The 24163-nt window shown below is 41.8% G+C and overlaps 1 protein-coding gene across 2 annotated transcripts in view; it reads right to left on the bottom strand.

Moving 5' to 3' along the window:
* Window positions 1–24163, bottom strand: part of PTPRU (protein tyrosine phosphatase receptor type U) — a 558855-nt gene that overhangs the window by 116190 nt on the left and 418502 nt on the right. For both annotated transcript variants that reach the window (XM_070764504.1, XM_070764505.1), the window contains exon 15: window positions 14865–15022. In XM_070764504.1, the coding sequence (XP_070620605.1) occupies window positions 14865–15022 (158 nt within the window). The remainder of the gene's footprint in view (window positions 1–14864; window positions 15023–24163) is intronic.

A 24163-nucleotide genomic window follows, 5' to 3' on the forward strand; every position in this document is an offset into this window, starting at 1 on the left:
TTAAATCGCACTTGGCCTAGAATCCATCCATCCAAAGCAAGTTAGATGGAAGAATAAGTTATCTTTTTCATTCTATCACGTGCCAAGCAGTGTTCCCTCTATTTTTTTGGGGGGTGGGGGTGGGCGGAAAAGTATAGTGTCTGAGCGGCAGTCCCTTCGGGACTGGGCGGCACAGAAATAATAAATAAATAAATAAATAAATAAATAAATGATAGATAGATAGATAAACAAACAAACAAACAAATAAATAAAAAACCCACCCTGTTTTGCCTCAGAGAATTTCAAAATAAAATACTGTACTGTGTGTCTATAACAGTGAGCTCATAATATGGCAACTCTATCAATATCAAAATGCCACTGAAATAGTTGAGCTAGTTTCAAACTAGATTTTGATTTTCTTTCTCTCTTCCTTACTCCCATTCTTTTTCTTTCTCTTTTCCTTCCTCTCTTTTTTCTATCTGTTTCTCTCTCTTCCTCTCTTCCTCTCTCTCTCGCCTTCCCTCTCACTCTTTCCCTCTCGGCTTCTGGGCAGGTTTGGAAAACTCTGAGTTGATGATGATTTTTAAGTGAGCGATTGCTCACTGCTCAGCTTAGAGGGAACTATGGTGCCAAGTCTTTACTGCTACAGCAAAAAATATGCCAAGATCTAAATTTCTATTCCGCTTTTGTTTCTTGTTTTTTTTTTTTTTAAAAAAAATAGGGACACACCACTGGTTTCCAATCCAGCACGCAGCAAAAGTGGCCACAGCCGATCTGGCAACAGTTTCGCAAAACTACTTTCTTACCGGCCTCCCAAGACTAACATTAAACTCTCTGCCAAGCAAAGCAGGTGCTGTCACACTGCCTTCAATAGATTACAAATGAATTGCAGCAAAATTGGACTGAAAGCTCTCAGATGCTCAAGATAGAGAAATTGCCGGTCTTGTGACGAGCATGCTTTAAAAAAAAGAAAAAGAAAGAAACCATGAAAACCTCACCGTAGCCCAGCCACCAACATAAAATAATAGCCCTGTGTAGATCCGTAAAAGACGGAGATTCGCCCTCTGGGCTTCCATTATCCACAAGACAATGGCAGGAGCTATATTAATCTTGTAGTCTGCAGAGAGAAGACGTGAGCAAGGAAGCATCTTGAAGCCCCACTAACAGATGTTATTAGCATATGGCTGAAACTAGGGAACAGAAAGAAATTACTTTACAACTAAATCAGCACAGAAATGCACGCGTTGGTGTGAAATTGCCAGTCTCGGCCTAATGCGAACGCTCTGCTTCGTTAACTCTTAAAGGCTCATGAGAGCTCAGGGCACAGTCAAAAGTCAATTACAGAAAAGCAGTCCATTAGGAATACCAGGAACTCATGTTCCACGTTATGTCGGTTGCATGGATAGACTGCTTTCCTGCCGACACGCCGGGCCCTGGGATCGATTTGGCTCATTCTGCTCCCTCGAAAGGTCCTCCCTATTTTTTTATTATTATTTTATTTCTATCAATTCAAAAAGAACCATTGTTTCTTTAAGCGGCAGCAATTGCTTTTCCAGGAGAGAATGAGTTGTCACAACTCTCAGGACAGCTAGGCTACTGCTCAAAGAGAGGGCAGCTTCTCGTGGCTGTAACCAGTGATGGGATGCCCATTTTTTTATTGCCACACTGTGGGTGTGGCTTATTTTATGGGTGTGGCTTGATGGTCATGTGACCAGTTAGGAGTGGCTTGCTGGCCATGTGACCAACTGGGAGTGGCTTGCCGATGAATATAAGTTTTCAAATAGGTGATTGGACTCTTTTTTAGTTGATTAAGTCACATTATTTGAATAGCCACAAAAAGGACAAATGATAGAGACAGCATTATTTGTTGAGGAGCACAGTAACATTTTAAGGTTTTGTACTGAACCCACAAGGTTCAGTATGACAACAGATTAGGCAAGTAGCTCAATTTTCTTTCACTGCTATAAAAGTTCAGTTCTAGATAATGGTTAAAATGATTAAAGTGTTTATAGGTAAAAATATACTATTTAATTATTTCCTATTTTAAAAGTAATTAAGGATCATACTAAGGTACTAGAGAAGGAAGGACAATGAAAAATATTAAGTATTCAATAAATAGTGCATAAACTTACTATCCCCTCTGTGTCCCCTCCCCCCACAGGGGCAGCAACCCATTACTGGCTGTAACACAAGGGTTTCAATGTTAAAGATTAGCTGAAATGTGAAGGAACTATCATCTCCTTGTAGGAGATGACCAGGCTGCATTTGAAACATAGAAACATAGAAGTCTGACGGCAGAAAAAGACCTCATGGTCCATCTAGTCTGCCCTTATACCATTTTCTGTATTTTATCTTAGGATGAATATATGTTTATCCCAGGCATGTTTAAATTCAGTTACTGTGGATTTATCTACCACGTCTGCTGGAAGTTTGTTCCAAGGATCTACTACTCTTTCAGTAAAATAATATTTTCTCATGTTTCTCATGAAGGCGGGATCAAACATGTCATTAGTCTCGAATCTCTTCATGCCCACAAGAGATCTAAAAGTCCAGCCCACCTTGAATTCCTTTGACTCTTATTTACCGCCAATTTGGCCGTTAGTAGTTCCGATTCTTGCAGAGAGCTTCAGCTTGCGATAAATCTTTACGCCCGATTTGAACTGCCAGGATCTTGATTTCCCTGGCGCTTGACAGTTGTCTCATGCAACTTCTGAAAGTTTCCTTCCCATGTGGAGACAAAGAAGAAGAAGGGGCTTCTGTTTTTCCATCTTATTCACCTCATGAATTTATTTCTTTATTCTTGAAAGTGACAGAGGCTCCAACCACTGATGCTATCATGGATGAATACATATAACTTTCTGTCACTTTGCAGTTTGCTTGGCTGCCCTTCCTTTCCTAGCTGAACAAAAGGGCAGGAGAAGAGACTCCATTTGAAGTCTGCTTTGGAACGGAATGAAGGCATTGACTGCCATGAAGGCAGGGAGGGGGCTCCTGCGGGTACGGCCAAGTATGCAGAACTGGTAGAAAAAAATTGGTCAGGTACGCAGAACCGGTAGGAAAAAAATTTGATTTTCTTCTTTTTTCCCCTTCTAGGCTCTGAGTATGTTCTTTCTATCACAGTAAATGAGGTTGAACGTGAATAATTTTAGAAGAGCTGTGTGTGTGTGTGTGTGTGTGTGTGTATACATACACATACAGTTTATATAGCAGATAATGTATATGTTTGTGTGCCTGTGTGTAAGATGTATGTACACATATGGCATATATACATAGAATTAAATATATTAAGTATATTTTGGATGTTCAGTAATAGTAAATAGATAGGGAAATTGTATCTCTTTGAGGCGAGGAGAGGCCAGGCACCCTAACCCAAACCCTTGATGTGAGTGACATCAAGTTGGCTACCTTTAAGTCAGTCACATGACCTTTAAGCCACCGCCACCGCTCACATGATCGTCCAGCCACTCCCACCTGGTCACATGGCTGGCAAGCCACATCCACAAAATAAGCCACACCCACAGTGTGACAGTAAAAAAAAAATCCAGCTCTTCACTGCATGAAGGTTGCAGAATGGACGAGAATTCTGTAAAGAAAGACCATGCATATCGCATGGCTCTCCGGCCCTATCGCAATCCAAGAACATCCTATTCTAGGCATGAGATATTCTTTTTCTAAAATTCTCTTCTATTAGAAAAAAATAGAATCATAGGGCTTGAAGGGACCTTGGAGGTCTTCTAGTCCAACCTCAGCCCAAGGCAGGAGACCTTTTATCATCCCTGACAAATGGTTGTCCAATTATTTCTTAAAATATTCCATTAATGCAGCATCCAAGACGCCAGCTGTTTCACTGATTAACTGCCTTCATGCCAGAAACTTTTTCCTTGATTCCAATTTGGATCTCTCTTTAACAAGTGCTTCTTTCTGATCTCTGGTGCTTTGGGGAACAAGTCAATCCCTTTTTCTCTTTGACAGTCCCTCAAGTACTGGAAGACATCTATCATGTCACTCCTCTTTCTTTTCTTCATTAAGCTAGACATACCTACTTCCCTTAATCATTCAACGCAGGATTTAGCCTCTAGGCTCCTTAGCATCCTTGTTGTTTAACAAGATTATTTCATCCGTCCTGAAAGGAAAATGTTCTATCCTACAGTACCCAAGAAGAACTGTTCTATTGTGTCCCCATACTGCCCAAAGTTGTAAATAAAGGCAATTTTTTAAAAAATGGCTGAATATAGAAACAGATATAGTAACATATCTAGAACTCCTTTGTTTTTAAAAAATAATAACTATTTTCTGCCTTCAAGATACTGTATATTATTGTATCTTACTTTTTAAAAAAATGTATTTGTGTAAGATTTGTATTTTAAGCCATTCAAAGTGATTTATTAATAAAACACCACAGTGATCAGCTTTCATCAAGACTACCTTAATGATAAGAAACTGGGCACACAAAGGTAAAAGGCATGAAGAAGAGCTGCAGGAATGGAAAGCAATTAGTGAGTCTAGCAAGACACGTCTTTGTCAAGTTAGAGAATCTTGGCTATCCAAAGGGCAAAGAAAAGAGGGAAGAGGAGATGAAAGGAAGGGATAAACTTAAAATAGACACTGCGAAAGAAATCCAGAAGAAGCTGTTGAAGAAATGACCTCTGGTTCCAATCAGCGGTCCCCTGGAAGCAACTTGCAAAGACTGGAGTTAGGCAAATATAAATTTGATTGACAAACAGATCAATAAACGAGCCCCATGACAACTTGGGATGGCAGGCGTTACCGCACAACTTTATGTGATGCTTGAATGAGGAACCCACGATTCACCAAATTTTAATGGAGTGGAATTCTAAGGAGTCCCCAGCTAGTAGGACCAGAGATAAGAAATGATGGGAGCTATGGTACTGCAACATCTCAAAGGCCAGTCACAAGATCAGATTAGAAAGGAAGGGGCAAACAGATCTCTTTGGATCGTCTGAATAATGTTCAGAAGAGCATTTTCTCTGGCACCCAGACAGAAAGAGAAGTCAAAGTGCCACACAGAAATAAGAAGCAGATTTTCAGAGATCCTCGTGAATACAAATAGACTTGATCCACCATGATCTTTTCCATGAAGAGTTTGATTTTTACATTGAGTGTGCCTTGCAGACCAGAGATTTAAGGTCACAATGATCTTCCAAAAATCTCTACCTGCCAGTGGTGAAATGCACTTTGTTTTACTACTGGTTCTATGGGTGTGGATTGGTGGGCATGGTGTGGCTTGGCAGATGTGGTTGGATGGGTGTGGCAAGGGAAGGATAGTGCAAAATCCTAATTCCCTCCTCACTCCTGGGGGAAGGATATTGCAAAAACTCCATTCTTACCCCCAACCAAGGGAAGGACACTGCAAAATTCCCAATTCCTCCCCACTCCAGCGGAAGGATATTGCAAAATCTGAACTCTCACTGGGCACAGCCAGAGGTGGTATTTGTCGGTTCTTCAAACTACTCAAAATTTCCACTACCGGTTCTCCCGAACCTGTCAAAACCTGTTGGATTACCCTACCCTACCAACCAAAACCTGCTGGATTACCCTCCCCTCCCCTCCCCTACCAACCAGAAGCTATGGGCTCCCGATTTCAAGATCTCTATAAGAGTCTGCATGGCCACATCTCATGCATCTCAAGAAACACAGTGTTTCTTTTCTTTTTCTCACAGTGCAAGGAACTGGACTAGATCAGTGTGCCCCAACCTGTGGGGGATGTAAGATGTGTGTACTTAACCTCATGCTGTCTGGAGAATTGTGGGAATTGAAGTCCACACTTTTTAAAGTCCCAAGGTTAGGAAACATTGGACTAGATAATCCTTGTAAAAACCCCTTCAATTCTATAATTCTGTGATACTGGCACCCTTTTTGTTATTCCTGCTGATGTTGGTATTGGATTTTTTTGAGTCTTATATCCTTTGTTGTTTGCTAGAAGAAGGTTCGGTAAATATTACAGGTTGAATGCTGCATTACAGTATATGCGAGGCTTACTCAGAATTCCTAATGCAGATTAGATTTTAAGTGGAAGACAAAAAATACTGTGAAGTTTTAATCAAATGAGCAACTGAATTAAATCAATTATAATGCAAATTGTTCTCCCCAAGAAAATCAGTGGGATAATAAAGATTATCTATTTCATTTCTAGGCTTACAAATGCTTTACCTAACTATATTTTTAAGAAATGTTTTCATGATTTAAATAAAGATACAGCCGCAATGAAATCCATCTGTGATGCTACCAGGAAAAAACGGTGCTAAGCATGCCCACGTTAAATAGCACGTATTATTTTTAGGAAAAAGGTAGAGTGTGTGAATTGTGTGCGTACCAAGAAGAAATAAACCTAGAGCACTCACTGGGTTTTATCCCAGTAACAAAATAATTTATTTAACTCTATAAAGAAAGACTCTAGAAAAGAGAAAAATCATCAAAAAATTGCCATTCAAAGATCTATTCATTTTCCATTCACATCCCATCCCTTCCCATGCTCTTCAATTTCAATTATATGTACTGTGCCTCATGTTTGCAATTTTAGGGAAGACACACAGTGCAATGTACTGAGGGATAAATTATGCACTTGCTTATTTTTCCTGATCCTCCTGTGGCCAGAGTTTGATCAGTTTTTCCCCGTTTGCATAAACAAAAAATAAATTCAACATATTTGCAGAGATAGGTAGGTTTTGATCCTGATCCTCATATCATATACACTGGCTGCAGGCTGCTACCCAAACCAGGAGAATTTACCAGAAATTCAAATAGTATTGACTATCATGAATGAAGGCAAATACATGATATACAAGATAATGTATACAATATGTTCTGTCTGGGTTCCCCCAGACCTCAAGACCAACTGGAAAAAACAGCCAGACACTCTGGTAAAAGCCAAAAGTATTTTATAGCTGGAAAAAATAAACACAGAGGAAAACCTGTTCTTCCCAACAGACAGGCTATAATACGTTACAGCAGAGTCCTGATGTCCAGACAATACAGCAAGCTTCTTGCTGGCACCCCCCCCCCCCCAAGGTTTCAATAGTCAAAGGCACAAACCAGGATTCCAAGACGCCAAAGTTCACAGCCAGGTCCCAAGACTCTCAAAGATAAAACTCCACAAGCCAGGAAGGGTGGGTCTGCCTTTTAGCCTTTCCAAAGAGCACCACACCCAAACCCAGCTGTTGCCTCTTTAATGCTGAAAGTACTTAGCCAATTGATTCCTTCTCTGAGTAGCTCTTCGCTGTCGCAGATCAATTATGGCTTGTGCATTTTCCTCTAAGGAATCCAGGCTGCTTGCTGGGGAGAGCTCCCTCTGGTGGAACTCTGGCTGTCCTTCCTCTTCTTCAGCCTGGGATTCCTCCTCCTCGTCTGCCTGCACCTCCTGTTCCTCAGCCTCTCCCTCTGAGCTGGAAACCGACAGAAGATCAGCCGTTCCCTGAGGGGCCTCAGACGGAACCACAACACAATATAATGTTGCAAGATTATCTAGGCCTTCAGCAGTCAGGATTCAGGCCCGGCTACAGCACGGAAACTGCTTTGGTCGCACTGATGGATGATATCTTGCGGGGCCAGGATAGGGGTTTATCTTCTATCCTGGTGCTCCTTGACCTCTCAGTGGCTTTCGATAACATCGACCATGGTATCCTTCTGTGCCAGCTGGAGGGGTTGGGAGTGGGAGGCACCATTTTATGGTGGTTCTCCTCCTATCTTTACGGTCGGTCACAGTTGCTGTTAGTGGGGAGTCGGAGGTCGACCTCTACATCTCTCCCTTGTGGAGTTCCTCAGGGGTCAATCCTCTCCCCCCTGCTATTTAATATTACCTGAAAATGTTGGGTGAGATCATCCAAGGACATGGAGTGAGGTGCCATCAGTACACTGTTGACACCCAATTGTACATCTCCACATCTCCCCCCCATGTCCACTCGGCGAAGCAGTGGAAGTGATGTGCAGGCTGTTAGGGTCTGGATGGGTGCCAACAGGCTTAAACTCAATCCTGACAAGACGGAGTGGCTGTGGGTTTTGCCTCACAAGGACAATTCCATCTGTCCGCCCATTACCCTGGGGGGGGGGGAATCAATGACCCCCTCAGAGAGGATCCACAGCTTTGGCGTCCTCCTCAATCCACAAGCTGACGTTAGAACACCATCTTTCGGCTGTGATGAGGGGGGCGTTTGCCTAGGTTCGCCTAGTGCACCAGATGCAGCCCTATTTGGACAGGGAGCCCCTGCTCACAGTCATACATGCCCTTATCACCTCGAGGTACAACTACTGCAATGCTCCCTACATGGGGCTACTTTTGAAGAGTGTTCGGAAATTACAAATCGTGCAGAACACGGCTGCGCAAGCCGTCATGGGTCTTCCCAGATACACCCATGTTTCCCCAACACTCCACGGCCTACATTGGCTGCTGATGGGTTTCTTGACACAATTCAAAGTGTTGGTGATGACCTATAAAGCCCTACATGGTATCGGACCAGATTACTTATGGGACCGCCTTCTGCCGCACAAATCCCAGCGGCCAATAAGGTGCCACAGAGTTGGCCTTCTCCAGGTCCTGTCGACCAGACAATGTTGTCTGGCAGGACCCAGGGGAAGAGCCTTCTCTGTGGTGGCTCTGGCCCTCTGGAATCAGCTCCCTCTGGAGATTCATACTGCCCCCACCCTCCTCGCCTTAAGACCCATCTATGTTGCCAGGCATGAGGCTGCTAGATCATGCCCCCTTCTTCTCTGACCGTTAAATGTTAGGTATGGATGTGATTGAGTAGACTGATTGTTTTTTTAAATAATGGGATTTTAGTTTACTGTTTTTAACTATTAGATTTGTATACATATTGTTTGTATTGCATGTTGTGAGCCACTCCAGGTCCTCGGAGAGGGATGGCATACAAGTCTAATAAATAATAATAAGATCAATTCTGGGTTGGTCACCGGGACTGGGGATTACTTTTCCGAGCTTTCAGACATGCTGGAGTCTATCCTCAGGGAACTTGTCTCTACTGGAATATGTGCTATCAGTCATATTTGTGTTGCGCCTTCCTATTGATTGATTGGTGTGTTGATGGCCAGCGATTGGCTATTGTTTCCTTGTGCTGCCAAATCCTCAGTCCCTAGGTATCTCATAAGCTGGTAGTAAATGAGCACTCCTGTTGACTGACAAGGGGCCTGTTTCCCAGGCTTCAATAATTTCCCTGATGATTTTTGTACCTGCTCATCCAACAATCTTAGTAGCTATAAAATTGAATTTGTAAGTCAATCAGGATCCTATGGGCAAGTTTATTTTTTATTTTTTTATTAATTAGATTTCTATGCTGCCCTTCTCGAGGCAACTCAGGGCGGCATACAAATCTAATAAATTATTATTATTATTATTATTATTATTATTATTATTATTATTATTATATAATGCAACAATATGTAAAGAAATCTAAATTACTATTCAAGAATTATACAAATTACTAAAAAGTATTTAAAACCCCAATACAGCCATACACATTCATCCAATTCAATCATGCATAATATCAGTGGAAGACAATCTCATCAATCATGGTCCCCATGCCCACAGGCAGAGGTAGGTCTTAAGAGCTTTCAGAAAGACCAGGAGGGAGGGAGCGGTACATATCTCCAGAGGAAGTTTGTTTCAGAGGGCCGGGGCTGCCACACAGAAGGCTCTTCCCCTAGGCTCCACCAACCGACATTGTCTGGACGACAGGACTTGGAGAAGGTGGACTCTGTGGGACCTAACCAGCTGCTGGGATACATGGAGGCAGACGTTGCATGCAAATGATGTCTCCTGAAGTAAACTCTGCTATCTGCTATGAAGCAAGCCAAGACTCACCGCGTATACTCAGATAACCTTTCAAAGCAACGTTTCTCCACCAGCTTTCAGATGAATAGACTCCAATTCCAGGAATTCCCCAGCCAGCTTTAAAAACACTGCTTTAAAGAAAGCATGGCTCTGTTTGTAACTTAGGACCACTCTATACAGTTCAGAATCATATCCAATTTTCCTTACCACCTTGATCATCATGGAAAGAAACAAACCTGCCTGGTATGTGTAAAGCCCAGGTATGTATGAGCAAGGAAGGATAAAGATGATATGTGTCCTGTCCCCTGTCCCAAGGTAACCAGAGCCAAAGGGTTCTAGGTAATCTCCTAATTCTCACTTGAGTTAGTCATCTGCAGCAGTGGGTCTGCAGGCTTACTCACCCCATCTAACGCAGATAGTTCATGGCAGAGGATTATCGACCTTCCCTTCCCTTTCCAGTGTGAATCACCCATCAGCAAGAAGAGTCACTGCCTGAAGAAGTCATTTGGCAGGACAGGGTTGGGGTCTGAAACCTTATTTTTGCCTCATTTTATTTATTTAGCCTTAAGTTTTCTTATTTACCAAGTGCTTCCTCTGACAAGACGATCGATCCGCCAAGAGATCGATAGAACTGTCAGAGAAATAGAAGATCAATATGCTTATGTCAAACAATCCCACTCTCAAAAGTCTGTCTGAGTGATTGGAGGAGCTAAATACAATGCAGGGAAGCCTGAACCAGAGCCTCTGTAGATTGTCCATTCCAACCCCCCTCCCTGGCTCTTTGTTTCTTTTCTCCCATTTAGACCCAATTTTCACCCCAGATTGGTTTGGATAGACCAAGAGTGTGGACAGGGGAGCTGCTCTGAAATTATCAAGGTCACAATATTTTTCTCTCCAGTGGTCTGTCAGCTGCCCATGCAACTGCAGAGAAAGGAAGGGAAATGTTGTAAGCTCCTTAGAAGTCCCTGTAGATGGGCATATCAGGGTCAAATAAAAAAGAAATATAATAGAAGCCAGAGCAGGTGGCAAGGAAGAAAGCTTTCTTCCCCTCCTCTCTAAGGTTGGCAAGAGATGTTGCTGGAATGAGATACGAGTAGACAAGCTGTGGAGCAGAGAAGGACAAAACTAGGAGAGCCAGAAGCCAGAAGATCTGGAGAAGACCCAGGAAAGGGTCTGAGATAATTTGAACCCAAAGAAGAACCCTGCAGAAAAGAATCAGGAGAAAAGAAAATGCAGAGGTGGACTCTACAGAAGGAGTGGGCAATCTCCAACTGGTTCAGGTGCCAATTAATTAGGCAAGAGTGTATCAAGGCTAAAAGCTGTTAGCATTCCTAAACCTGCAGATGAAATGGAATGGGAAGTGGGAGAAACTAGCAGTAAAGCAATTTGCATTATAAGTTAAGTAGCAGAAATCTAACCCACTTAGTTAAGTTTTAAGGATGAAGTTACATAGCTATTCATCAAGTATTCATATTTGCCAGGTGAGAAGCCCATTTGGTATAGTGCTCAAGACCAGTTGGATGACCTTGGGCCAGTTCTCAGTTAGCCCTAAGAAGGATGTGAAAGAAATGGCAAAAATAAATTTTCCTTCTTCAGATTGAAGTAGCATCAAAAAGGACATTCATTTCCCCCCCCCTTTCTGCAATGCACTTTGTCCAATAGCTTTTTTCATCTTCTGACAAATGAATTGTGTGAAAATGTCTACTTTATTCTATGCATAGTCCAGGTAAATCCAATCTACAGTATATGCAACATAAACCATAATAAAACCATATCATGATCAGCAGTATCCTCTCTTAATAACCATCTAATTCAGGTGGTTCTTGACTTATGACCACAATGGAGTGCAAAATTTCTGTTAGTGAGTGAAACATTGGTTAACTGCCCCATTTTACAACCTTTCGCGCCACAGCTGTTAAGTAAATCACTACAGTTGTTACAGTTGTTAAGTGATTGTTAAATGAATCTGTCTTCCCCATTGACTTGGCTTGCAAGAAGGTCACCAAAAGGTGATCACCTGACACTGGGATGTTGCCACCGTCATAAATATGAGTCAGTTGCCAAGCATCGAAATTCGGATCATGTGACTATGGGGCTATCGCAATGGTTATAAGAGTGAAAAAGTCATCACTTTTTTCAGTGATGTTGTAACTTTGAAAAGTCACTAAATGAACTGTTGTAAGTTCAGTGTAAGTAATTCTTAGTAGTACCTCGTGATACAAACCCCTCGTCATACGAACTTTTCGAGATACGAACCCAGGGTTCAGAATTTTTTTGCCTCTTCTTACGAACTTTTTTCATCTTACGAACCCGCTGCCGCGAACGCCGAACCCGGAAGTTCGGCAAAAGTTCTGGTTCGGTGTTTGGGTTCAGGAGAATGCTGAGAAGCGCCGCCGCCCGGCTGTCACCTTCACAGAAGAAACGTGGAGCCGTCGGCCGGTCGGGAGGCTCAAACGGAGGTGGGGAATCCCAATAGGGAATTCCAGGGGAGCTTTGACGTCATGGAGACGTCCTTCCTGGCTGGCCGAAATGTGGGCTCCAGGAAGGAAGTCTTCATGACATCAAAGCTCCGCCCATTGAATTCCCTATTGGGATTCCCCACCTCCGTTTGAACCTCCCGACTGGCCGACGGCTCCACAGCTTCTCGGCGTTCTCCCGAACCTGAACGCCGAACCCGAACTTTTGCTGAACTTCCAGGTTCGCCGTTCAGGAGAACGCCGAGAAGCCCCCAGGCTCTTTCGGAAGGTGACAGACAGGCAGCGGCGCTTCTCGGCATTCTCCCGAACCCCAACCCCAACTTTTGCCAAACTTCCAGGTTCGGCGTTCAGGAGAACGCCGAGAAGCACCCAACTGTTTCAGAAGGTGACAGCCGGGTGGCAAGCACCCAGCGGAGCGCCGTTTTTGCAATTTTTTTTTTTGGCTTGCATGCATTAATCGGTTTTATATTGTTTCCTATGGGAAACATTGTTTTGTCTTACAAACTTTTCACCTTACGAACCTCCTCCCGGAACCAATTACGTTTGTAAGACAAGGTATCACTGTATAAGCAATTTGTGATGTACAAATATGTTGGACACAAATCAAATAAGGAGGAAGATTTTCCACTTTTATAAAAGATCCTGAAAAAGGGACCCTTTTAAACCTTTTAACAATTTCTAAAGATTGGACTACAGGCCTCACTGAAAGAAGAGTTGAAGCCAGAGAACTAAATGGAAGGTGGGGGGGGAAGCCTTTAAAAAACGTGAGGTGGCAATTTTAAGATAAAGGATCGACTGATTGCACAAGTGAGCCGAGAGCACAAGGGTATGAATTGTAATCAGCCTTATCAGATAACACTGTGTGCACAGCCCAGAAGATTAGTACTGACAATTTGAACTGATAACACTGCCAAAGAGCCAACCAATCTTAAAATTCATGGAAAATTCAGGTAGGAGTGTATTGGAAGAGATCCGGCACCAATAAATCTGCACTGGTTATTTTCCCCCCCTTAACCTACCTCTCACACTAAATTGGACCACAGAATCCAGAGAAAGTTAATCCTACTTTCATCCCACTGTCAGTAGAAATTTTGACCTAAAATTAGTAACAGGGGAAATCTCCAGAGAGGCGTTAAGACAAACAGGGAGTCAAAATCATGCATGGTGAACCAATGGAACCAATGGATACATTTGGTGAAATTGAGTTTTCCCAGAGAGGGGCCAGATTAGGAGACAGTATATGGTCCCAGATTGGACAATGGAAGAGGAAAGAGGTTTAGGATAGCCACATTCTTGAATCCCTCAGGAAATATTAAGTAGGCTATATGTTTATAGCTTTAGCTTGGCAAGATTCTGTCCATTAGGTATACGCAAATGAAGGAGTGGACTTGATTGCATTTCACTGTGTCATTTGATGCAATCAAAGCCCTGCTCCTTTTTTAGATATTGCATTTGTTGTAATTCCAATTTTGACTTTTGTTTAGATACCCCTGCCTGGCAGGCAACCCCTCTTACAAATACTTAAGGCCTCAGGCCAGAAACTAGGAGACTATGAGTTCTAGTCATGCTTTAGGCATGAAAGTCAGCTGGGTGACATTGGGTCAATCATCAGGAGACTGTGAGTTCTAGTCCTGCTTCAGGCATGCGGGTTGACTTTGACCCATTCACTAGGAGATGGAGAGTTTTAGTCTCGCTTTAGTCATGAAAACTGGCTAGGGAGAACTTTAGGCCAGTCCCTCTCTGTGTCTCAGCCAACTCATCTCACAATGTTGTGGAGAAAATAGGAGGAGGAGGGAGGAGTATTAGCAATAGCACTTAGACTTTTTTTTTTTACTAAATCTGCACTTCTATTTCTACTAGTTTTTCTCATCATTTCTATCATCCTTTTTCCTCCTACTTAGGACTGTATGACTGTAACTTGTTGCTTGTATCCTAAGATTTTATTAATATTGATTGTTTCTTCATTGATTATTTGACCCCTATGACAATCATTAAGTATTGTACCACATATTCTTGACAAATGTAGCATATGCACCAAAACTCCTTGTGTGTCCAATCACACTTGGCCAATAAAGAATTCTATTCTATTCTAGACTTATATACCACCTCATAGTGATTTACAGCCCTCTCTAAGCAGTTTACAGAGTCAGCATATCACTCATCTGGGTCCTCATTTTATCCACTTCAGAAGGATGGAAGGTTGAGTCAACCTTGAGCCTGGTGAGATTTGAACTGGTGAACTACAGCCAGCAGTTAGCAGAAGCAGCTTGCAATACTGCACTCTAACCACTGCGCCACCAAGGCTCATATTTTCAGTTGTAGGTTGCTGCCAGTTTGGACTGGTCCCTGAATATTATGTATGTTTGCTGCCTTGAGTTATTTATAAAAATAATAAAGTCGGGTTATAAATAACTAAATAAATACAATCAATAAATAAACCCATGTATACAATTCAAGTGCAGAGCCCAAAGAAGCTTAACTCTAACTCTAATCCTAGCTTCACTGTACTACTAGCAGAAGAACCAATGAAATCTATTTTGCTCTGTAATATAAATTCCACGGTTCCACTCTGGAATCAGGGCAGCATGTATTCATTTGAAACTGACCTCTGTTGTTGTAATTGTGAGTATCCATGAAAGATAATCCCAGCCTCTCATCTTCCTGAAGGGTACTCTGGTCTGTGAAGCTCTGGTCAATTGCACTCATCATGTGTGTTTTCTCATTGCGGTAGTTGATTGTGGCTTTGGTCATGTTGACAGGTTTCCTAGTGGAAGATTACAAAGAAGGAAAGTAGGCAAATGTTACACTATGCAATCCACTTTGAATTCTCTCTATAAGCAGATTCCTGAAGGACAAAAAGAAGAGGGGGAGGAGAAAGAGAGGACAAAAGAATTGGGGTTAATCTTATAAAACAAACAATTTCTGAAGTTGTGGTGGATGCATACCTTAGAAAAGTCAAGAGGTTGGGTTTTGACTGCTCTGAAATTTTATCAATAATAGAACCACCTTCAGAATTAACAGAACTAACACATAACCCCTGTACCAATACCATGTTTGCAGGTCCAATTGCTAAAGCCATGTAATTTTTTTTTCAAATCAGACCGCCCCTCCCGCCCCCCAGGCATGTTTTCCCAAATGTTCTGAGAATTCCAAGCCGACTCTTTTATTATTTACATATTCATTCAATTTCTCTCTTGTCCCCATCCCCGAAATGGCATTTTATAACAATCCAATGAAATCACTAAGGGGAGAAAGATAGCAAGTGCCCAGTTCCTCTTTAAAACAACATTGTTGTCAGTCTAGGTTTTGATGGTCCTATTTTAAAAGTTTAAGCTCTGATTGATCTTGGACCTTGAACACAAGGGCAGCTTGGACAATCTAAACTAGGTAACTTGCTAATCCCTACACTACAAAATGGGCATAGAGTCAGTAATGGGCAGCCAAAATTTTTACTGCCACACTATGGCTGTGGCTTATTTTGTGAGTGTGGCTTAATATTCATGTGACTGGGTAGGAATGGTTTGCCGGCCATGTGATCAGGTGGGTGGCTTGAATGATCATCATCATCCTCGACTTACAACCTTACCAGTGTCACTCGCTGGGGTGACAATTCGCTTTGCGTTGCCCACATTCTCCTTCCTGGGTCGACCCCCTCCTCAAGCTGGGTAACTAGGCAAACGGGTACTGCCACAAGTATAAATGCTGCAAGCGCCACTTCCACCCACGCCTTCCGCTTGCACCTCAGGCAGCAGGTGGCCACGGGAGGCTGGAGGAGAGCCGGGTAGGAGAGAGGGAAGCTCATTCAAGGGCAGGAAGGAGGAAAGAGGAAAAAAGCAAGGAACACAGCAGCAGCAGCAGCAGCAGCAGCAGAGAAAAAAAGGAGAGCCGAGCTGAGACCAGTAATCCAGGAAGTGACAGCTGCTGATCAGCTGGAGCTGTGCACACAGCTTCATTTCTGCCGGTGAAACTGCGTTCCACCCCATCCTGCCTGCTGCCGACCCCTAGAGAGAGAGATATACAGTGGTGGGTTCCTGCCAGTATGGCTAATTGCGTGCAGCTCTGTGGCTCTGGTGCATGAATGTGGGATCTAGCGCACCTGTGCAGAAAGCAAACTCTCACATGTGTGTACACATTTCGGCAAGGTGTTTTGCTTCTCTGAGAAGCAAAATACCTCACCAAAATGTGCGTGCATGTGTGAGATTTTGCTTTGCAGGAAGCAAAATTACGCTCGATCCCGCATTCGCCCGCCAGAGCTGCAGAACTGTGCGAAATTAGCTGTACTGGCAGGAGCCCACCACTGTATAAGCAGCCTTACTGCACCCACTAAAATTGTAGAAAGGTGGATTCTATCACCCCCAGAATAGGTACGCCTCCTGTTGTCTTTGGATCAGTAGTGGGTTCTAAATCCTGTTGCTACCAGTTCGTGGACATGCTCACCCACAGGACACTTTTGCACATGCGTCGAAGCATCCTGGGCAGGTAGGTGGAGACTCCTGCTGCCACTGCTACTGGTTCAGAGCACTGGGCTGAATTGGTAGCAACCCACTACTGGTCTGGATGTCAATTTATGTCCAACAGAGTTTTATCCTCATCAGTAAGGGTAGGACTAACTCATCACAACTACAAGCTGGCGCTTTCTCAGATATCTGCCTAGAACACACCAATTATGGGGTTTTTTTTTAAGGCTTTCATAGCACCAAAGTTTTCAAATTATGTAATGGTATGAAGAAATGACCTTGATGGACAGGGCAAAGAAACAGCAGCAAAAAGGCAATCGACTCAGAAAACCCTCCATAGTTCTTTTTTTATTATTGTAACGGGACAAGTGAGAGAAGCACTTTCAGAGTTGCAAGATTCTGTTAATGTAGCATTACTTTAAGAATTAGCTCATCTAGTCTTGTTTCTAGTGAGGGTGACAAACTAGCATTTTCTTCCAGTGCACATGGAATATATTAAGAATTAGTCATTTTTGTGTGTATTCCACAGTTCTCAACAAGAACTGTGCCGCATGTTTGCAAAAATGCCAGGGACATAATTTAAAACATCGACTCATTTGGTTTGGTCTTATCCTACCACTCTTTCATTTTGGATGAAGTTTATCTCGATTGCTGCTTTATCAAAATAATTGCTATCAAGTGCATGATCTTTTAAGCCAGCTTTCTTCATCCTAGCTGCCCTCCATATGTGTGGCTATTGCTGAGATTTCTAGGAACTGAAATGTACACATCTGGAGAGCAGCCATGTTGGAAAGAGCTAATCTAGTTTATATATCTAGCATAGGGTTGTGATTAACATACTGAGGGCTACGGGTATTTTACACAAGGAATTTAGCCAAAAGTAGTAGTATTTCAATACTGGAAAGATATATATGCCCTGATTGGCAGCATTGGATTTTTGATCTGTGTTCTTCGTCAGTATTTGGACATGTTATTTTTCAATAGTGGCTCAAGAAACAAATGTCAGAACAATTAGATCAACAATTCTTACTTTGTGCATTATTATGTATTGTGTAATACATATATTGTGCACATATTATGTATATATCAATGTATGTATATATGTACATATGTGCATATGTATGTATGTAGCTAGCTAGCCAGCCAGTTATCTAGCTATCTAACTAAATAGCTAGCTAGCTATCATCTATCTGACTATCTATCTATCTATCTATCTATCTATCTATCTATCTATCTATCTATCATTATCATTATCATTATCATTATCATTATCATTATCATTATCATTATCATTATCATTATTATTATTTAGTTTTGTATGCCACCCTTCTCTGAAGACTTGGAGATATCCTTTTCCTCTGTATTATATTTTAGATATACCTGATTATCTTACAAATTGAAATGCTGAAATTGAAATGTTAAGTTCTGATAACATCTGAAATCTTAAAAAGTGTCTTGTTTTGTGAACATTCGTATACACAATACAATTAATTAACAGCAATTTGTCAAGATCAAGGGACATGTCCTTGGATAAAGAGGTATCACTAGATAAGTAGGGCAATTTATATACTGATAATTGTATAAATCAAAGTATTTTCAAGGTGACAAATCCTGCACATTTTTCTCTAAGCTAATATTCATTCTGCAGTTGGTTTCTTCCAGAATTCCATATCAGGATTCCCACCCTTAAAATTTCAGTCTTCAAAGACATGGATGGAGGAAATGTAATTGATAAGGCTGCATTTAGGACTAAGTAAAAAGAAGCCAATTGATAAACAAGGCATGTAAATTATCTCCTAATTTCTGTACTCTTCAGGAGATCCACAGGCATCAACCCAGTTAAATTACACTATTAATGTAAAACAATATTTCTCATATTCTCTCTCTATGTTTTTTCACTGAAGATTTATCAAGCAATCGTGGTTTGCATGTCCATAAAACCATGACATAATTTGATTATCTTAGCCCTACAATGCACAAAAATCTCAACAAAAAACGAGTCATAATTCTAAACTGTGAATGGATTTGCATATCATGCTAAACTAAAACCAGCATGATTTCTGAATGAAACTATACTCCTTTCCTTAAAAGCTCCAGCGGAAGAGAAAAATACCCCATGGAATGGTAGTACTAGGAATGTATCTATTTTGTGCATTAAGGGCTCTCATTCCCTTGTGTTCTTAAAAACATATTGGCAGACAATATGCTGAATGAATCTGAGGGTTGGGGCCACTTGTCAAGAAACGTAACAAATTTCTCAAAGGCAATACTCATATACACCCCTTAAGTCTTTTGTAAGTGCAATCGCCCACTTTTATGGCTGTAAAAATATTCTAGAGCTCTATAACATTGCCTCATCTTGAAATACAGCACTTATGTCTGTTCAATACTATTGATTCTGCTCCTCATATGATTTTAAGCGTGGACAAGTTCTTCAGCTACTTACATTCAAAGAGTCAACTTTACATAATTTGCTTTTCATGGCTCCCAGCTGTATTAAAACTTTTGCTTCCATTCTTACAGAGAATATTCAGTCTGAGCATCAGTTTTTAGTTAAAAGCCAAAATTCAGGGCTCACAAAGCTTTATTCTTTAGTTTAATTTAAGTCATGTACCTTGGGATTTTTATTGTTTAGCTGCATTTTTTTCTCTCTGTCTCTCTTTGAATTTCTGGTGCAGGGAAAGAATGGAGAGAAATGATGCAGATCTTATGGCAACCTTACAGAAACAACCTGTTCTGATATTACCAGGGGTGAAACGCTACCATTTCGGCCTGGTTCGGACATACCGGTAGCTGCGGCCGCCAGTGATTCGAAAAACCAGTGGTGGTGGCAGCGTGAGGCTCCGTTCAACTGCCCAGATGCTGCCATTTTCTTTTTTTAACCCTCTGCACATGCACAAAGCCTTCGCATGTACACCCTGCTCCACTTCGCATGCAAGTGGAGCAGGGTGAAAAAGCATGAGGGCAAAGCGTGTACTTCCAAACCGGTAGAAAAAGATAAGTAGATTTCACTGCTCAATATTATGTTTGGGTATTCAGTCTAATATGGGAATGCTCAATCCAAGAAGTTCTGCTGGTGCTGTCAGTAAAAAGAGTTAGGTTTACAATATAATTACACCTAACAAGAGGCTTTCAGACATGCAAATACTTTCATTTCAGCTTGTTAATGCTATGCGCATAACTGGTTAGGTGTTACAATATGTAAAGCAAACCAGCAATGTATGTTTACAGGATTTAGTATACTGTTGCTTAAGAGCTGGTGATGCAGTGAGCCATAAGAGGGAGCCAGCAGCATCTCTCTTGGGGGACAATTGTTGAAAGAACTACTGTGTGTAGTAAGAACTATGTGTTCTCATGTTGGTTTGTATATGTGCATGTACTGAGAAGATTTGTGAATGACATGCAAGATCCCTTCCAATTCTAATAATAAATAAAGAACTTATCCGTTACTGATTATGATATTTGACAAATGTAAATAATATTTTTATACACAAGCAATCTGATCTTGTTATATGTGGTACTACTCATATCTCTGGGTTATTAGCTGGATATTTTCAACCTCCACAAGTTCTTCTGTATATCCTTGGTAAATTAAGAGTAGCACTGCTTACTTTTTATCATCTAACACAGCTGAAATTGTTTACTCTCGGGAGTCCATATAAAAGCAAAATATAGAGTTAGGTACCACACCGATTTCACACAACACTTGAAGTTACTTTAGTTACTATCAGCAGCTCAGAAAATCTCATACTCCTTGAAATTTATGGAGGTTCTCAATCCCCTAGATCATGGTTGTCCCAAAGGGGCTCTTCCAAAGGGTTTTTTTTTATTTTGGGGGGGGGGGTTCTCCTTTGAAAATGTTTCACTTCTCATCCAAGAAGCTTCTTCAGATAGAAGTTAGATTTTTTTTCTTTGAAATGTTTTCAAAGAAAAATAAACAAGACAGTTCAGGAAAGCCTTTAAAAAAAGCACCTTTGGCTGCTAAAAATCCGACTCTTGAAAATGTAAAAGAAAGCAGATTCTGACAATTTATTAAAGTTTGTTGCAAAAATCAAAACCAGAAGCACACCGAGGTGACTGATTCATCTGGATTCAATAACTTCTTTATAAACATAGTAACAGATGAATTTACAATACCATTAGCAGATTATTTCTTCAAGTAAACACAAGCAGAAGTTAGTTTCATTTCAGCAGAGTATACAGAGGGTGGACCTGGAGCCACGCCCAGGCTTCAACTTAAATTTCAATTTTGATTCTCTGCACAGACTCAGAAGTGTTCAAGTTCCCATTGGCTGACTCAGTTTGCTCTGCCTATTCATTGGCTGACCTTGTTAACCTGGCTCTTCCAGTTCGTGAATATCTAACAGAATTTCCCAGTTTCCCACATATCCTGAGATGGCAATGGACTTGGCCAAACTCAGAAAAGAATGTGAAGACCTCATGATACCTGTTTGAAAGAAAGAGTTTAAGCCTACCCCCCCCTACCCCCGCTAAATGATTTGGAACAAAAAAAAAGGCATTCTTCCAGCTTTCACTGTCACCTGCTGATCCTCACTGCCAGCCCTTTAGCTTACAAACACCGGAGGTCCTAGGGTTAAGAAGAGGAAAAGAACCGCTTCAGAGATCAGAGGACCGGGAAGATGCTTTCTTCGATATGAAAGCATGGTGTTGTTATCAGAATTATGGTGATCAAGATGTTTGCATTGAAACGGCTGAATTAAAGAGAATAAATGAATTGTAATAACATGTAACGGTCCACAGCTCAGGAGAGGCATGACACGAAACCCCAAGGTAGGGTGGCAAGGGGTTGCTAAATATGTTTCTTTCTAAACGCTTCTAAATGTACTTGGCAAGCAATGACCTTGCAACAACTTCGGCTTTTTAACTACTCTCATGCAAATGGCTGTCTTCCTGCTTGGGTAACCAAATACAGTATAAAGACATGCTGAACACCATAAATCATCATAAAGCTTTACGGGAGGACCCACCTTTGCCAGATCTGAATCAACGTGTGACTCAGAGAAAATTTAACTCTGCCTCTTTGTTCACGCTGGGCAAGACCTAGATTGTCTGCTTGGCAGTGTGTCCAATGGGCCTGCTACAATCTCCCATTCAGTGTTGTCAAACTCCCAGGCTATGGGCTGGAGGCATCACATGCTGGCCACGCCCACATCTGGTTTAGCGAAGAGGGAGGGAAGTCCTGATACATCAGTGATGGCGAACCTATCAGTGATGGGTGCCACAGGTGGCACACAGAGCCATATCTGCTGGTACGCGAGCTGTTGCCCTAGATCAGCTCCAACATGCATATGTCTGCCAGCCAGCTGATTTTTGGTTTGCATAGAGGCTCTGGGAGGGCGTTTTTGGCTTCCAGAGAGCCTCCAGGGGGATAGGGAGGCATTTCTACCCTCACCCGGCTCCAGGAAAGCCTTTGGAGACTGGAGAGGATGAAAGACAAGCCTACTGAGCCCACAAGAAGTTGGGAAACAGGCAGGAGGGTGGCAGGAGAAACTGTTTTTCCCTCCCCAGGCGTTGAATTATGGGTGTGGGTACTCCCACATGCATGATAGTGCACACCCACACTCTTACGGCACCCGAGGAAAAAAAGGTTCACCATCACTGCAATATATCATGTGACTCCACTGTGATGACTTGAGTTTGACACCCCTGCTGTAATTGGTTTGGTACCTTGGTTCTAGCAAGAGATGTTATCTCATTGGGAGGCTGGGGAGTCCTTGGTGCGCTCTGGACATTTCATTGCCTTGCTAGATCACGTAATCATTGCTAGCACTGATGACATTACCATTTGTGGTATGAAACTTCTGCAAGAAATCTGCCAAGGACCCCAAAGTTCAACCCTTTCAACCCAAGAGAATATTTGCGCGCTACCAATATTCTCTTCTATCATTATCTCATCTCCTTATATAGAAATAAAATGTAATTAGACGCCCTCTCTCTGTGTGTATGTGTATTTATTTATTTTTATGTGTGTAGATGTAGATGTAGATATAGATACACCGCTCAAAAGAATAAAAGGAACACTCAAAGAACACATCCTAGATCTGAATGAATGAAATATTCTCAATGAATACTTGGTTCTGTAAAAGTTGAATGTGCTGACAACGTGTGAAATTGACTGTCAATCAGTGTTGCTTCCTAAGTGGACAGTTTGATTTCACAGAAGTTTGATTTACTTGGAGTTATATTGTTTGAGTGTTCCCTTTATATTTTTGAGCATTATATTAATGCATCTAAAAAAAGTTTTAGGGTAATGGGGAGGAGAGAAATTGGGAGAGTGCAGAGGGCTCTTTTCTAGGTCTTTATTTCATTTTTGGTAATTTTTTCAAGTAGGGAGGGGCACACTGAAACATGCCATTTAAGGATAAGGAGATGTGTGCGCAGACTACTGTGACTAAAGTTGGATTGATTTGGAGAGGGAGCACCAATTCCCCCCATTTCTTTTGCAAGATAGTAGACTATTTCCAGGACTTGGCTTTCATCCTGGGCAAAATGGGTTGTGGAAGTGGAGCACACGTTATCCACCCTGAACCTGTCTAGATTTCTAACAGGAATCTTGGTTCTCTCCCACTGCAAATGCATCCCCTCCCCTCTTCTGAAGCATTTCCATTCTGTTTAAGCAACATTCCACATCACCATTTTTGTACCACCACCACCCCCTAAAAGGGGGGGGGGTGACTTTAAACATTCCTGTGACAAAGAAAGAAAATAGTTGGCGGCAGCAAGCAATGGAGCAAGGAGAACTGAATGAGAGAATTACTTACGGGTAATAGGAATAAGAATAGTAGTTCCTCCTGGCAAGCGTGCAAACAAAGAGAAAAGCAGATATTGCATAAGCAGCTTTTTTCTTGGCAGATAATAAAAGAAAAGATGAGTTATTTGGACCAAGCCATTGCCCATGCAAAGAGGTAGAGGAAAGGATGCTGGGGGGAGAGGGGGGGGAATAGGTAGAGGTGGCAAATAGCTTCCATAGATGCTTGCTGCCAGAGAGCAAGTAAGACCCCCCCCCAGCCAAAGCTTTAGATAAGGAACTTATCACTTAATTTAGTTATTTAAAAAAACATTTAAAATAATTAATGTGGATCCTTTGCAAGACAGATGGGTTGCTTTTCCAGAAGTCCACTGGGGAAGGAAGGAAGGAAGGAGGGAGGGAGGAAGGAAGGAAGACAAAAGAACGAGAGAGAAGCCTGCTTATTGCTACTTTTAACCTCACCCACTTTAGCAGAAAGCTCTTAAGAGATTATCCCTCCCTTGACCAGCAATTCAGATTCCTTATTCCCCAAGAAGCTTTCCATCTTTTCTGTTGTCCTAAAACTCAAGGAAGCCAACTTATTTCAGACAAGCTTAGCCCATCAAGCAACAATAAAAAAAAATCAGGTGACTTGGAATGTCAGAGATATGTTAATGCCTTAGAACAGTGTTTCCCAACT

The sequence above is a fragment of the Erythrolamprus reginae genome, chromosome 11 (assembly GCF_031021105.1).
Source record: "Erythrolamprus reginae isolate rEryReg1 chromosome 11, rEryReg1.hap1, whole genome shotgun sequence".
NCBI classification, from domain to species: Eukaryota; Metazoa; Chordata; class Lepidosauria; order Squamata; family Dipsadidae; genus Erythrolamprus; species Erythrolamprus reginae.